General features: G+C 43.3%; 1 protein-coding gene across 2 annotated transcripts; it reads left to right on the top strand.

Annotated features, from left to right (window-relative positions):
* Positions 1–2,303: 2,303 nt before the first annotated feature.
* Positions 2,304–14,018, top strand: dnajb5 (DnaJ heat shock protein family (Hsp40) member B5). 2 transcript variants are annotated; one of them, XM_069683623.1, is made up of 4 exons: positions 2,304–2,412; positions 3,669–3,945; positions 4,717–5,372; positions 11,985–14,018. In XM_069683623.1, the coding sequence occupies exons 2-4, from the start codon at positions 3,735–3,737 to the stop codon at positions 12,216–12,218; spliced, it is 1,101 nt and encodes a 366-aa protein (XP_069539724.1). In that variant the 5' UTR covers positions 2,304–2,412; positions 3,669–3,734; the 3' UTR covers positions 12,219–14,018. The 2 variants fall into 2 exon arrangements, with proteins under 2 accessions (XP_069539724.1, XP_069539723.1); XM_069683622.1 differs by lacking the exon at positions 2,304–2,412 and adding an exon at positions 2,878–2,933.
* Positions 14,019–15,384: the final 1,366 nt, after the last annotated feature.

Below are 15,384 nucleotides of genomic sequence, written 5' to 3'. Positions count from 1 at the left end.
CTGCCGTCTAATCGACCCTCCGTCTCTCGGCTCGGTCGTTAGAGTTCGCAGAAGTCGTCCGTATTTATACGACAATTTGGCCTCATAAAATCTCACACACATTTATACATATACACGTGCTCAGAGGAGCCACTGCTGGGACAGAGTACTCCTGGCAGACACATCACTGTCTGGCAGATTCCCGTGTCACCATGGAAACCCAGTATCAGGTCGGGAATAGTTGTTCCTACTTTTTTTGGTGCACACTCAGCAACCGGTGCGGCACGTGGATCGGCTCCCCTATGTCATCAACGGCAATTAGGATGAAGACATTAAACAAACTGTGTACAATTGCAGTGTTTAGTTATGCAAGAAGCTCTGAGAGTAATTAGGAAGAAAAGTGTATTATGTAACGTTTGTGTGCACATGAAACATAAAGATTTCAGATCCCATTTTAACTGATCAGTGCAGTGATTGGATATTAACATGTTTGAGTGTCGGTCCCAGTAAACAGTGCACTGCTGACCAGTTGCTCTAGTGGGACAGCTGCGTCCCTCACACTCTCTCAGCTGGACACACAGGAATGTCTCCACAGCCATGCAACATCATGACTTCACTTGTTCTGTTTTTTTATTCCTTATATGAACATAGAACCGATGAGGGCTGGGACCAGAACAAACACAGGGACAGTACATTATGTTCACAGAGACATTCAGACATACAGAAAAATAAGCAGTTCTGATTAGCGGTTCAATTTTTCCCAGTATTTGTCGCCTTTCTCCTTTTGGTAGCCTCCTTTTACAAGTACCATTTTATATAATTGGTTTTATTTTTATCCATTTGGGTGAACAGTTGGCCAATAATTTAGTGTTTTTTTTATTTTAAGCCTCGGTAAATATCTGATGTTTGCATGAATGTTCAAAGTGTGTGTGTAGATGAGAGCACAAGCATGTGTGTCAGACAGGCTCCTCCATTGACAACACCCACTTTTCTCGCACCTCCTCGCCGGTCCGGAGGGGACCAATGACTCAAGCTCTAATCAGTCTTTATTTCTCTCTCTCCTTCTCTTTCTCGAGTTGACCCAGCAGAACAGAAGCGCTTCGCCCCGCTGAGTGTACCTTTCTGGGCACTTAACGGTAAAAGTCAACAATAATGACTCAGACCGGTGGTGAAATGGGTGAGAATTTTTTTCGAAAAGCTGGGTAGGCTGCTTGTTGATCTGCTCTAGACTTAGAACAGTGGAGAAGTCAGGGAGCAATGTTTGGCCTTGAGGAAAGACGGAGTGCTATACTGAATATTACCTTCCATTGAGACGGCTTTGGGACTGAGGATTCTAGGGGTTTCTGTTGTGAAATTGAGGTGACACACTGAGGTACAATTAGGGGAATATTAAGGCCTGATTACCAACCATGAAGGGTTTGAAACTTCTCGCCCCCACTAGCTCGAGCCTTTGATGTCAGCTAGCTTGACATAGGCCTGATTTCAATTCGTCTTGGAATATGCACTGATAAAGAGGGTTTAATGTGGGTATCGGTATAGGGTGTATTGAGGGGTACTAACTATTGACCAATACTTAAGTCTAGGTCTCTGAACCAGTATCAGAACATCTCAACCTGATTCCCCTCTCTCATTTGATCATAGGCAGCATAGGTTCAGGGTTAGTTGGATTACTTATCCTTAGATAGGAAAAGGGGAAATGTTTTGAATATTTTAGGAGCTTCTGCTTTTTTTTTTTTTTTAGAATTATGGAAGTAGGATGATTTTCAGTGGCAGTGCAGCGTCTAGCATTAATGTTGAGACATTAAACTGAGGTCAGGGTCGAGGGAGGACAGGGCCAGTTATTTTGGGGTACTTGGGGTTAATTTTAGGGTTTTCTGGTGGGAGAGTAGGATGTGATTCTGAAGAACTCTAAAGTCTTTGCAAAGATAGATGAAGATAAAAATGCGTGTGTGTATGGAGTCATCACATGACTCAGAGGTGTTTATACCAACCCAAAGCAGGCACGACTACACGGTCACGCGCACACACGCACACACACACACAAACACACACGATTTCTATCAGGTGATTGTTCTCCTGTCAGCAATCAGGACTCCCTCTCTCTCTCCCTCTCTCTCTCTCCTAATATGACTCTGTTTCCCCGCACAGCTGAACCACAGCCCCTCACATGCCTGCACGCTTACACTGCTGCATCCTGCAGGAGGGGAGATTTGCAGCAATGCATATGGTCAGTTTCTACTTTAAAATATTCAGTAAAAACTTCCACCTACATGTAACTCTGAGAGTCTGAGAGTGTTTGAGGACACAGACCTTGAACAAAGAGCTGCTGCTGCTGCTGCTGCTGGAGAGAGGGCTGGGTTTGCTCTCCAGACTGCACACGGATTTTTAGACGACGGCAGGAGGAGCAGGACCGGACACACAGCAGCGGGCTCGGTAAGGAAACAAATGTGGTTATTTTGCAATTATAGCTGCAGAAGGGAGATCATGATGGATGGGGGTTTGAGTTACATTCAGGCTACCAACATACAGTATGATTAGGAGAAATATAGTTGTTTGTTACCTCGCACTAAAGCCTCTAATCAAATTAATGAATTCAGTATTATTTTTTCGATATTCACGATAATCACTCACTGAGCCCAAACATGCCGAACTTTTCTCAGCCGCTTTTTCTCCAAATCGGCATTTCAGTCCTTGTCGCTCCCGCACAGTAACAGCTGTAGGAACGTACTGGATATAAAGGCTTTATGGCTGCCTGTTTGGGCAGTTGTCCGAGGTTTTCCACTGAAACGTCAGATGCACCTCAGTGTTTGGTCACCGGTTATTTCAGAGGGTGCTGTGATCCTCCCGGCGTCCTGACGTCAATTTATAAGGACCCAGCAGTGCCGGGGAGCAGGCAGATAACAAGAGAGGGACCATGTCGGTGTGATATCCCCCACAAACTGCTGGGCTTTCTGGTAGGATATTTTTTTTTATTTCCGTTTCCATTTTTTCCTCTTCAATTCTCGTGTTTCCCGATCGTGTGTAGGGTTTTTGAACCTCGCTTTACGCCACTAATATTTCGCTTCAGTTATCTGGACTAACATGGATGATATCTTGGCTCGATCGGTCGGTATATTGCTGGGTGTATTTTGAGGTATTAATGGTTGGTTTTAGTGGTCGGGTTTCGGGATTTGTGGCTCTATGCTGTAATAGCGAACAGCCATATAAGCATGTCATAACGTTAGAGATGTAAGCAGGATTTTTAGTCGATTCAAGTGCTCTTTTGGTCAAACAGAGGATTACTGTGTCCTGTTAGAGGCTCAGCAGTTCCTCAGTGAAGAGGTCCCTGCTGTCTGACAGGCTGTGTGTCTCTGCCTAGTTGGTCAGATCAGCCAAGAGTCAAGAGCAGCAACAGCAACATTTCAAAATGAGAACATTGTTCCTAGTCTAAATAGCTTCCAAGCTGATTTGATAAAACACATGAAGGGGATTCCTCTACCTGACTTTACATCAGCACAGCAACAGATAGTGAAACCAGCACTCTCTCCTGTACCCATCTCCAACTATCACTAATAGACTTTAGGAGAGCACTGAGTGCACCCTGCACCGCTGCCAGGGCAGAAATAGGCTCTTGCTCTGGTCAGCATCCGCTAAAGAGGGGTGTTATAAAAATATAGAATATACACTAATGGTAGCACTTCTCTCACCAGTGAGTGACCACGGCCTGAGCTGAAGAAGGGGGTCCCAATCCTGAGATTGTATGCGTGAGTGCAGCCATGGGGAAGGACTACTACAAGACCCTGGGTATCCCCAAGGGCTCCAATGAGGAGGAGATCAAGAAGGCGTACAGGCGCATGGCGCTGCGCTTCCACCCCGACAAGAACAAGGACGCCAACGCTGAGGAGAAGTTCAAGGAGATCGCAGAGGCCTATGAGGTCCTCAGCGACCCCAAGAAGAGGGTGGTGTATGATCAGCTGGGAGAGGAAGGTGAGGAGGGGGAGGGTCACGACACGTCTGGGTTTGATCCTATCAGTGAGGCCTTGTCAAACAGGCTTCATGATGCATTGAGGTGCAATTGAAATAGCTCAGGACAGACTGAGCAGCTAATATCAGAGAGGTGGTCTTCAGTCGCCGAAGTAATAAAACTGTGTCTCTGCCATGTTTTCATGTTTGTGTTCATGTGCAGGAGAGTGTGTGAGATTGTCTATTGTTATCTTTAGTGTCAACAAGCTCTAATACCTTTTAGTCTTCCTCAGCTGCTAGTGTAGTATTTGTACTATAGTGTGTGTGTGTGTGTGTGTGTGTGTGTGTGTGTGCGCGTGTGTGTGTGTGTTCATGTGTGTGTGTGTTAGCTGACAGACAGATGGCTTAAGATCATTACGTGGTTGAGTTATGAATAGCAGCGACTGCTGTAGTTTGCTTGTGTGGGTGTTTTATGCATGTGTCTCTGTCGAAAAGGTGTGTTTGTGTGTGTGTGTGTGTGTGTGTGTGTGTGTGTGTGTGTTGGATAGAGTGACCTGGTATTTCATGAGTTCCTCCACAGGCAGAGCTGTTGGAAGATCAGTGATGCTGTGGGATTTTTCCCACCCACGTGGGCTCCACTCTTCTCTGCACTGTTACCAGCACACGTCTCTTCAGAACAGGGTCCAGTGCCTGGTCTCTGAGTTCAGAATAATGTGTGTTTTTCAGCTGTGGGTGTTTGAGTTTGTGCATGTGCATTGAAGGCCTCACGTTCTCTCTCTCTTTTTTCTCTCTAAGGTTTGAAGACAGGAGGAAGCAGCTCCTCAGGTGCTCCTGGCAGCTCGACGCACCACTACACCTTCCATGGAGACCCACACGCCACTTTCGCCTCCTTCTTTGGCGGCTCAAATCCCTTCGACATGTTTTTTGGCTCCAACCGCAGCCACAGCCGCTCCAACGGTTTCTCTTTCCACAACGACCACGACGGGGAGCAGGAAATGGACGTGGACGAGGATGACCCCTTCTCTCACTTTGGGAGACAGTTCGGCTTTCCAGGGGGGATGAACAACGGCTTCCCAGGGGAGGGCAGACGGAGGAGGGGGGCGCCATCAGAGCGCCTTGGGACCGGGCGAAAGCACCAGGACCCTCCGGTGGTCCACGAGCTGAAGGTCTCGCTGGAGGAGATCTTCCACGGCTGCACCAAGCGCATGAAGATAACCCGGCGGAGGCTGAACCCCGATGGGCGCAGCATGAGGACAGAGGACAAGATCCTCAACATCATCATCAAGAAGGGCTGGAAGGAGGGAACCAAGATCACCTTCCCCAAGGAGGGGGATGAGACCCCCGAGAACATTCCTGCTGACATAGCCTTTGTGCTCAAAGACAAAGGACACGCCCACTTCAAAAGAGACGGTTCCAATATCATTTTTAACTGCAAGATCAGTCTAAAAGAGGTGCGTCTGTCCCTTTTTATCTTCCCTCTCTTTGTTCTCTCTTACTGTTATCTTTTCTTCTTCTCTTTGTCATGTTTCTCCATTCTGATTCATGAATACACGAGGCTGCTGACGTTGTGCGTTTGAGTCCCAGTGAAGCACGGCAGGCAGAAACTTAATGCATTCATGGAGCTGCAAATTTATGCATGAATATCCAAAAAGTGGCACATTCTATAACTCCTGTCCTTTAAATCATTCTTGTCACTCAAACTGGGCAAACAGTGGACAAGGTGGCGACTATAATTTAAGGGTAGGATTATGTCCTGGGTGGGTGGTCTTATAAAACATACCTAGAAGTGAGTGTGTCTATGTGTGTGTTGCTGGAGGGCAGAATCAGTGAACAGCAGCGTCTCTGCCACTGCAGTGCAAGAGAGGCGGCAGGAATGTCTTGTCCTTGTGTGACCGGCGTCGAGCCATCGTCCTCACTTGTTCTGCACTGCTGTCTGAATAAATATACATAAACACACACTGAAATCAGGCACACATAAAGCTACACACAGGCATAGACATGCATGCAAGCTTACACACTCTCGCATCTTTCGAGTGTAAATGCAAACACACCCACAGTTAAAGATGGATTGTAGTGTGACAGCGGTGACAATCCAGGCTGCTATTACTGTGACTGGCAGGACATTTAATTAGCCGCTCCTACGAGGGCATCGGGTCCAGCACGGCTCTGCTCTGTCTGTGAATTACACAAGCTTTAATGTTTCTAATAGCGCTTCCACTCAGCGGCCTGCACTCCACAAGCCTGGCTTAATGGCAGGTGTTCTCAAAGAGTTGGAGATGTCAGGGGGATTGTTTGTACTCCAATCAAACCAATTTTGAACATTTTTTCTCTAAAAGCCGCTCTGACTCTCGACTGAAATCTCTCCAAGAGTAATTCACCGGGAAACACGGCTACCTGCGCGCACAGCACAACCATGAAGACAGCCAAGTTAATGAGAGAACATTAGATTTTGTTAAGTCGCATTAAGCAGGAGATGGTGCTCGATCAAACCCGCACAATGATTAAGTTTGCACTGCAGAACTCCCACAGCTAAGTCCTCTGCTCCTACAGCAGCCTGATAAGAGACTTAAGTGTGATGCAGCTAAAGACGAAGTGGGGTAGAGGAGGGGAGATGGGGGTTGGGGGGTATCTGGGGAATATTAGGGAAGTGGGTCAGATGATTCAGTATCCAAAGCAAATAAGAGCTCATATTGCACTGCTTGGCTTCCCTGAAGATGTGATGCTGCAGTGAAAACACAGCACCAGTTACACGCAGCACCCCAGACAACCTGCCACATATAATATGGCAAATGTTACGCAATGCACCAGCAGATAATATAACATAGCCCCCCAAGAGGATTGTTCGCAGTATCTGAGAGGGTCTCCAAGTGCTAATTCTAAAAACAAAAGAGCAAGGCTAACACTGTGTGGTGGCTCATTTTGGTGACTGCCTGAAGCACAGCCTGTTTGACCAAGCTTTGAACTCCAAAGTGTCACGTCCAGAGCCAACCTCCAGTTCTGCAATGTCTCCACTGTGACAGTAGTCACGAGCGGTTAGAGAGCTTAGCAGAGACATGACACGGTGATTTTCCCTGAAACTGTCCTACACCTGGATTTATAGGCTGGCTCATTCTGGCGTTAATGATGCGTCTGCAGTGTGCTGGTTTCTTCAGTGGCAGTGCATTTCTAGCTGCTGTCAACACTGTGCTCATTTCGGCAGCTAAACCGAAGCCCTGAAACACATAGGTGCAAACTGTAGCTGTTGGGATCTGAAGGCAAGGTGGACAGCTCTCATTCTGATATCATTTAGAAGGCAAATAAACTGTTTCTACAAAGAAGCAGCCGTAACCAGTACTTTAGGAGTTAAAGTTAAAATTAAGCACATAGACTGAATTAAGATTGCGCAATAAATCACAATTCCGCCATCATTGTGATATCATCATGCGCAAACTATTTTATGTACACACATCGTGTATTCACATCAGCATGCGAACATTTGACCTATCAGATGGGGTCTTGGGCCATCTATTCACACCTTTCAGTCAATAGATAACGCCACAGCTAGCTGTCAGCTACCCTTTGATTTGTTGGTGCCAATTTGGTGGCAGCTGCGAGTTTAGCTAGCACGATGGCTGAGGGAGAGAAGAGCAAAGAATGTGTAGTTGACAAAAGAACAGCGCTTCTGCTATTTGTAAATAATTTGGATTGAGAAGAGACGATGTGTTACAAAGTTGTAGCCCTCATTTTAATACTGGTTTATTTATCGCCTGTCATATCATCATTGTTGAACAATAATATTGCTCATTGTTACAGGACTAGACAGAATTGACATCCCACAGACTTATGTGGACACTTATAAATAGTTCTTTCAGCAACAAAGTTAGTCATAACTTCAGGGTTAAGCCATTGATTGTATATCTAGGTGGGCAACACACCTCCACCTTCTCTTATTGAACAAAAGTGAAGCAAAAATACCCCCTGGGCTGCCATTGCCATCTTGAGCATTAGGAGCGAGAGTCTGCTCAATAGAGATCAGCTGGTGGAGCTACGGTATGGACGTCCCACCCCTTCCTCTAACCGAAACACATTTAGCTTTCTGGATATGGAAAATTCAATGACTGTAGTTATTGTTTTAGTTATGTTTCTTCTCGCCGTTCCTCAGAAGAGATCGACTGCAGGAGCTGTATTTGTCAACAGAACTGTCTATCATGGCATGAGACCATTTTCATAGCATCAAATGACTAATGAAAACTAAACAAAATCTAAATCAGCATGATAATACGAAAGCGTATTGCTGCCACGGCGGAATAAAAACAAAGGATCAGTATCATATCTTAACATGAAAGTCTTATGTTATAACATTTCATTTTTAAATGTGATTATTTATTATTATAAAATGCAACTAAGTACGTTATAACGTGATAGCTTGTATTGTTATAACATGTAACTTATCACGTTGTAACGTGATAACTCATATTGTTATAACATGTAACTTATCACGTTATAACATGATAACTTATATTGTTATAAAATGAAACCTAGTACGTTATAACGTGATAACTTATATTGTTATAACATGTAACTTATAACATGTAACTTATCACGTTACAACGTGATAAGTTACATGTTATAACAATATAAGTTATCATGTTACAATGTGATAACTTATATTGTTATAACATGTAACTTATAACATGCAACTTATCACGTTACAACGTGATAACTTGTATTGTTATAACATGTAACTTATCACGTTACAACGTGATAACTTATATTGTTATAACATGTAACTTATAACATGCAACTTATCACGTTACAACGTGATAACTTATATTGTTATAACATGTAACTTATAACATGCAACTTATCACGTTACAACGTGATAACTTGTATTGTTATAACATGTAACTTATCACGTTACAACGTGATAACTTATATTGTTATAACATGTAACTTATAACATGCAACTTATCACGTTACAACGTGATAACTTGTATTGTTATAACATGTAACTTATAACGTTACAACGTGATAACTTATATTGTTATCACATGTAACTTATCACGTTATAATGTGATAACTTATATTGTTATCACATGTAACTAATCACGTTATAAAGTGATAAGTTACATGTGATAACAATATAAGTTATCATGTTACAACGTGATAACTTATATTGTTATCACATGTAACTTATCACTTTATAACGTGATAACTTATATTGTTATAAAATGTAACTTATATTGTTATAACAATATAAGTTATCATGTTACAACGTGATAACTTATATTGTTATAACATGTAACTTATCACTTTATAACGTGATAAGTTTTATGTTAGAAATGATCACGTTAAAACGCTTCTGTATGATAATAGCTAATTATAATGACAGAAACCATGTTTAAGAAAAATGTCTTTGACATATATTTTAATTGTTATAGTTTGACTCATGTCCCGTTTGTTAACATGGAGGTGGCAGGCTTTATGACGTATTCTGCTGCCAGTCAGTAGGGGACAATAGAGATGTTTATGCCTCACTTTAAGTGAGCTGTCATTTCATTTTCTTTCACAGTCTATGGGTTAGGCATGTAGAATGATAGTTTGTGTTAGGATATGGCCTGAGAGAATGAATTAAGATCTACATAACAGTTTAACAAAAGACGCTAAATCAAAGTGTACGAGTGTAAGTTTGTGTCTCTAGAGCTACGTCGTCTGAGCCAAGGATTATGCAATCATTGGGCCCTCAGATCAGCATCAGTGTGTGTCGAGCGTCATGGCAACCTTTCTCTGTGTGTAAGACTTTGTTCGTGAATGGGATTGTTCGTAACAAGAGGATGAGCCCCAGTCTCAGGCACTCACAGTCATAGGCTAATCACCTCCTAATGTATGTAGTGGGTAAAAGGAGGCTGATGTCATGGCTGGAAATCTCTGTCTGTCCTTTGAAGCAGCTGCTCTGCTTGAATCAACCGTCCACGTCCATCCAGACCAGACAAGAAAATCCTGCAGCAGTCCTCGTGCAATATTGGCCATGTTATGAGATGGACCGGGTGTTGGAGGTTAAGCATGTGCCAATACCGGCTTTATTACTGTTACATCACGAGGGTCTGGTTGCCTTGAGATGCTTGGCGATAAGAGTTGGTTTGGAAACTTGAACCGTTAATGTTTTCCCTTTACATTCAAAGCAGACAAAAGCTTTATGATTTGAATCTTTTTGCTAAGCATAAATAATCAGCACAAATATTTTCCTATTGATTTTTCAGAGTTGACAACTGACCAGGGATGGCCATAGTGTCTTTATCAGCTACACTTTACTTGCTCGTCTCTCCTTTCTCAGCTGTTAGCCTGGCTAACGCAGCAGTCGTCTCCAAATTCACAGAAATTAATGTGAGGGCTGCTGAAAGCTAGCTGGGGCTTATCTGGCCAAATTATGTGACTGCATATGGCATGTACATAAAATTGACACTGAAAATACAAGATATTATGTAGCCCTACTTTGACCCAGACTGAAATGCTGGTATCTCAACAGCTTATCCTCGGGGGGCAGAGACAACTTTGGTGATCCTTTGAATTTTTAGCTAGCGCCATTAGCAGCTAAAGCCTTCCTGCTAATATGAATACAATACAACGATAAAATGTATTGGAACAAAAATGGTGCTCGCTCTTAACTTCAGACATTTATGGTTCCAAACAATACAATGCACTTTCTTCTCCCCTTTTATCCGCTAGTGCAACAATGAGTTCCACATTTGTCCTCTAGTTATGCAGTCGCTTTTCAACTATCATGTCTTTGTAAAGTATGTTAGCATGGTAACATTAGCATTTAGCTCAAATGACCTTCAGGTTCTGTAGAGCCCCACAGAGCAGCTAGCATGACTGAGGAGTCTTTAGATACCTACTGGTTGCTCCGAGGGCATCACATCCAGTGATGGGTACTCCCAGTTATTGAAAACTGTGCAAGAGGAAGTCAAGGTCGCTGCATTGTCTTTTTTATCCATAGTTTTGGGGTCAAAAATGGGGAGAGTTCAACAAAGAGCTAGTAGCAATCAGTAGAGAATGGTGGGTAATGTGTAACAGTGGTTGTTGGCCAGAATCAAAACCACAGATGTCACAACTACATGGTCAGTGCCTCAAACCTTTAATAATAACTTAATAATCCTTGAGAATATCTTCCCTATAAAGTCCACTTGTGTCTTCTTCTATCCCTGGAGTTCTTTACCTAAACTTTATCAATCATGTTTAGTTATAGGTCATCGACGACGCCTCTCCTTCTTCTGTTCTCCTCTCCTTTAGGGTTTTATTCATTGGCCTTATTTTGTAAAATGAATCCTTTTGTAACAGTTGCTTACTAATGCATTATATAAGTTTTTTTTCTTATTCGTCAGGATGTTCATTCATAGAGTTGTGGATTTAAATAGTTCTTTATATTCAGTGTAAATCTGGCAATGATGCTCACTGGAAAGCCTGTGGAGTCGTGATAACCACAGGTCTCTGTGTTTAGTTTAGCGCTCGCTACGCTCTGACTGGATTCATCAGGCATTATGATAAGGAGGTGAGGCTTAGTGTGGGTGGGTGGGTGTGGGTGTTTGTGTGTGTGTGTTCTCTCTCCTTGTCTTGCCAGCCCATCTGACAAGCCCTCCAACTATTTACGAGCTCAGCCGATTCCTGCCTCACTTCATTAGCCCTGGCTATGAGACTGTTGCTAAAATTAGCCCCCTGTGCAATGTGTAGCCCCTCCAACACTGACACATACACCCCTTCCACCTCCGCACACACAAAGATGGGAAAACTTTCCCACTGCCAAGTCATGTTTTCCTATTGGTCCTTTTCCAAATGCTGTGCTGTAGACCCCACAGTGCTGTCGCTGATACTAAAACAACTCGCCAGTATTACTTGCTGTCTCTTCCTCTCTTGCGCATACACAAACACGCGATGAACACACACACAAAACATGTTAGGATGACGTACTAGTGGAAGATAAACTTTTTCTCAATGGAAACATTAAGTCATCAACATATTCATGGCTTTGGTATTTCATTCCTGCTGAAGTTATTAACCCTCTCAATCTCCTTTCCTCTGTTTTCCAGGCGTTGTGTGGCTGCACGGTTAGCATTCCCACTCTGGACAACCGCATCATCTCGCTCCCCTGTCACGACATCATCAAGCCCGGGACAGTGAAGCGAGTCAGAGGGGAAGGTCTGCCTTTCCCAAAGAACCCGTCACAGCGCGGTGACCTCATCGTGGAGTTTTCTGTTCGTTTTCCCGACAGGATCCCCCCTCAGTCCAGAGAGATCATCAGACAACATCTCCCGCAGTCATAAAGAGACTCATCATTAACCAGAACACATTTCAGACTTAAAGGCCCAAATCCAGAACCCTGTCATACTTTGACCCTTGTTGTAGATTCTCTTCCACTTCCAGTCCCGTGCTCTGTGTTAATGCACGCAGCATTAAACACACAATGTTGTTTGTAGGGCCTTCACAGTGGGAGAAATCCAACATGAGTGGCGTTATCAGGATGTGTTTATGTGTATTTGTTCTGTCTTTTGGCTCAAGCACACACACGCGCCCGAGCATTGAAGCGGTGCTGAGGAGGGGCTCAGCACGAAGGTGGCTTTTACCCGATGGTCTTTTCTTAACTCTGTTTTTTACGGATTTATCAGTGGTTTTATATGCTGTCCAACTCTCTGATCCTCGTCTTTTTGTGATAGGATGAAGCTTGAGATATTTTTTAAGAGAAACTTTTTTCCAGGATTTTTTTTTTCCCAAAAGAAGTTTCACATAGGATTATTTATTTTTACCTTGAGTGTACCAGCAGCTTCAGTGATTAAGAGCGAACCCCAGTTTTAACATGAACCCCACCTGCTGTTAAGCTTTCAGTTTGATAAAGCATTATGCTTGAAGTGTGCAGGCTGTTTACTGCTTAGTAAGATCTGTCTCCCCTTAAATCAGTTGTTTTCTAATGTGTGCAATGCCACAGCACACCTAGAGTCCTACATCACTCAAAATAATATCTCAGCTTCATTGGAAAATCTGGGAATGACAATCACACACTAACAGCAGTGTAAGCTTGGATAATACAATCTGCACATTATATGGGTGCTTTCCCTTCTGAGCCGTGCGGCTGCTCCGAACCGAAGAGCCTGGCTCACCATCCGAGGGACATTAAGGTGCCTTAGCCCGGTGTCATACCACACGTGAACATACACACAGGTCACACTGTAATATATAAAAACCAGCCATGAAAAGTGCACAACCTGATGCCCTATGCTGTGTTAGACGTTACCTGTGGAAGCTGGTGATCTTTGACAAACAGTAAGTAAGCAATACAACTCTCAAAGTTGTACTCTATGTAAGCAAAGACATTTATAACAATACTGATGAATTTTGCCAGTTCATCCTGTAAAGTGCCGTACAAGTACAGGTTGGATTTCCCAGAGGAAGATTAGCATTAAGTTCATCTTAAATCCACAGTAAATAGTTGAGATCTCTCTGGGAAACCCAGCTCTGTTGTATATTCTGCTTTCTCTTGTGCCATTCGAAGGCAATGTCTCGGTGCTACTGTGAGCAGTGCCAAAAATAGACCCCACTGGGATCTACTTTTTGGTTTCATGAGTCCTCAGTTTGTGATTTAAGAACTGCTTCAGTTATCTCTAACATCTGTACATCCAACTTCACATCTGGTTTTTCAAGTAGAAACCCTGTTTAGGCAGGTTTTGTAATATTGCAGCAGCTGTTCTGTGCATCAGCTGCAGGGGGCTCTGTGTGCTCCCTTCAGACTGTAGTTCACACAATGATAAGATGTATGTATGAGTATGTTGTATGCAGACGATCGAGGGGGTCAAAAAGATATCATGTGTATGGGCAAATGTTTGAATGCAAATTGTTGATAGCACTTTTATGTCATGAGAGATACTGAACCTATGAGACGATGGGAGAGACTTGAATGATTTGTCTGAGTGTGGGAGCGTCCTGCCTCTTAGAGGCTCCGGGGACGCTGGACTGTGGTTAAAACCAGAGTGACCGCGTGCTGCTTCTGAAAGACTGACTCTGCTTATGTGCATTTTAAAATATTTATGAACTTTTGGACATGGAAACAATAAACCAAATGTGTGAACTTAGTGATTTGTGTGGATTTCTCTTTCAAGACCAGTCAGCTAGCTGAGTATCCATCCATCTATTATCTATACCTCTTATCCTGTTCAGGATCGCGAGGGGGCTGGAGCCGACCCCAGCTGTCATCGGGCGAGAGGCGGGGTACACCCTCGACTGGTCGCCAGTCAATCACAGGGCTGACAACGTTTCATGTTCACACTCACACCTACGGGCAATTTACTGTGGGAGGAAGCTGGAGTACCCGGAGGGAGCCCACGCATTCACTGGGAGAACATGCAGACTCCACACAGAAAGGTTATTAAGATTTCAAAGTTAAAACTATGTTGATGAATTATTTACTGGTTACGAAACATATTCAACACTGGTGCCTCTGCATGACCTGCATTGGAAAACAAGACATCAGCAAGAAGAACGGCTGTGTCAGTGTCATTATTCTTAATGCCTGTCATGTGGTCGGATCCTCCCGTGGGACGCGCAGAGCGGAGGAGCCTTTGCAGACATTTTCCAGGCAAAGTTTTGGGGAAATAGTCCATTAGCTAGAAAATAAGCAGAAATATAAATATATATGTATTCATTTGGTTATTTGTAGGTTAAAAGACATCAAATCCTGACTCAACCTGCTCGTAAAGTCAATGTTTACATATATATTTGACTTTCAGTACAATATTACGTGTTGGCCTCCTGCTTTAGCCAGTATTGAATCTTATAATGTGAGATACTGTTAGATAGTACACCTTTCCCAGAGGCATTTTCTGCCGAACAAGTCCCCTCATGTTTGAAACTATAAGGAAACGTTTACTTCTGAAGTCTTTAAAATGCTGATCCTTTGGGTATTTCTACAATTTTCGATTTGCACTGTTACTAAAGTCAAGCTTCTGATGATGTTTTAAGGGTGATTCATTGTATTCTATTATATAGGGTGTGATATATCTTGATCATGAAGTTTATCCGTCTTCTGTCTCTGTGAAAACAGAGTTTGGACATTTTCCAGTTTGAGTTACAGATCAACAAATGAAGCAGACTTTGACCTCAGTCTGTTAAAACCTGATGTACCCGCAGCCGATCACAGGTCCATCGAGCAGAGCGATCCCAGGTAGGAACTAAAGTCTGCATTGGAAAATAAAGACACTTTTCTTCACTGTTCTGCCTGTAAGGAGTTGGAGCATTAGTCAAGTACACGCTGTCCAGCTGCTGGGTCAGGAGGAGACTGGTCATGTGAAACAACTGTGACGGTTGATGAGTTGTGTGTGTGTGTTTGTGTGTGTATCACATGGTAAGGATATAGCAGAGAATTAATGAAGCATGGAAAAGCTGTGAGTTGTGCTGCAGCGCAACACTGTGACTAACACAATATACCTGTATCAGCTATTT

The sequence above is a fragment of the Semicossyphus pulcher genome, unplaced genomic scaffold (genome assembly GCF_022749685.1).
Source record: "Semicossyphus pulcher isolate SPU_LCO1_2020_fin unplaced genomic scaffold, fSemPul1.0.p SCAF_6, whole genome shotgun sequence".
Lineage (NCBI taxonomy): Eukaryota > Metazoa > Chordata > Actinopteri > Labriformes > Labridae > Semicossyphus > Semicossyphus pulcher.
Note: the sequence above shows the minus strand (reverse complement) of the source record. Positions and strands in the feature narration are given on the sequence as shown.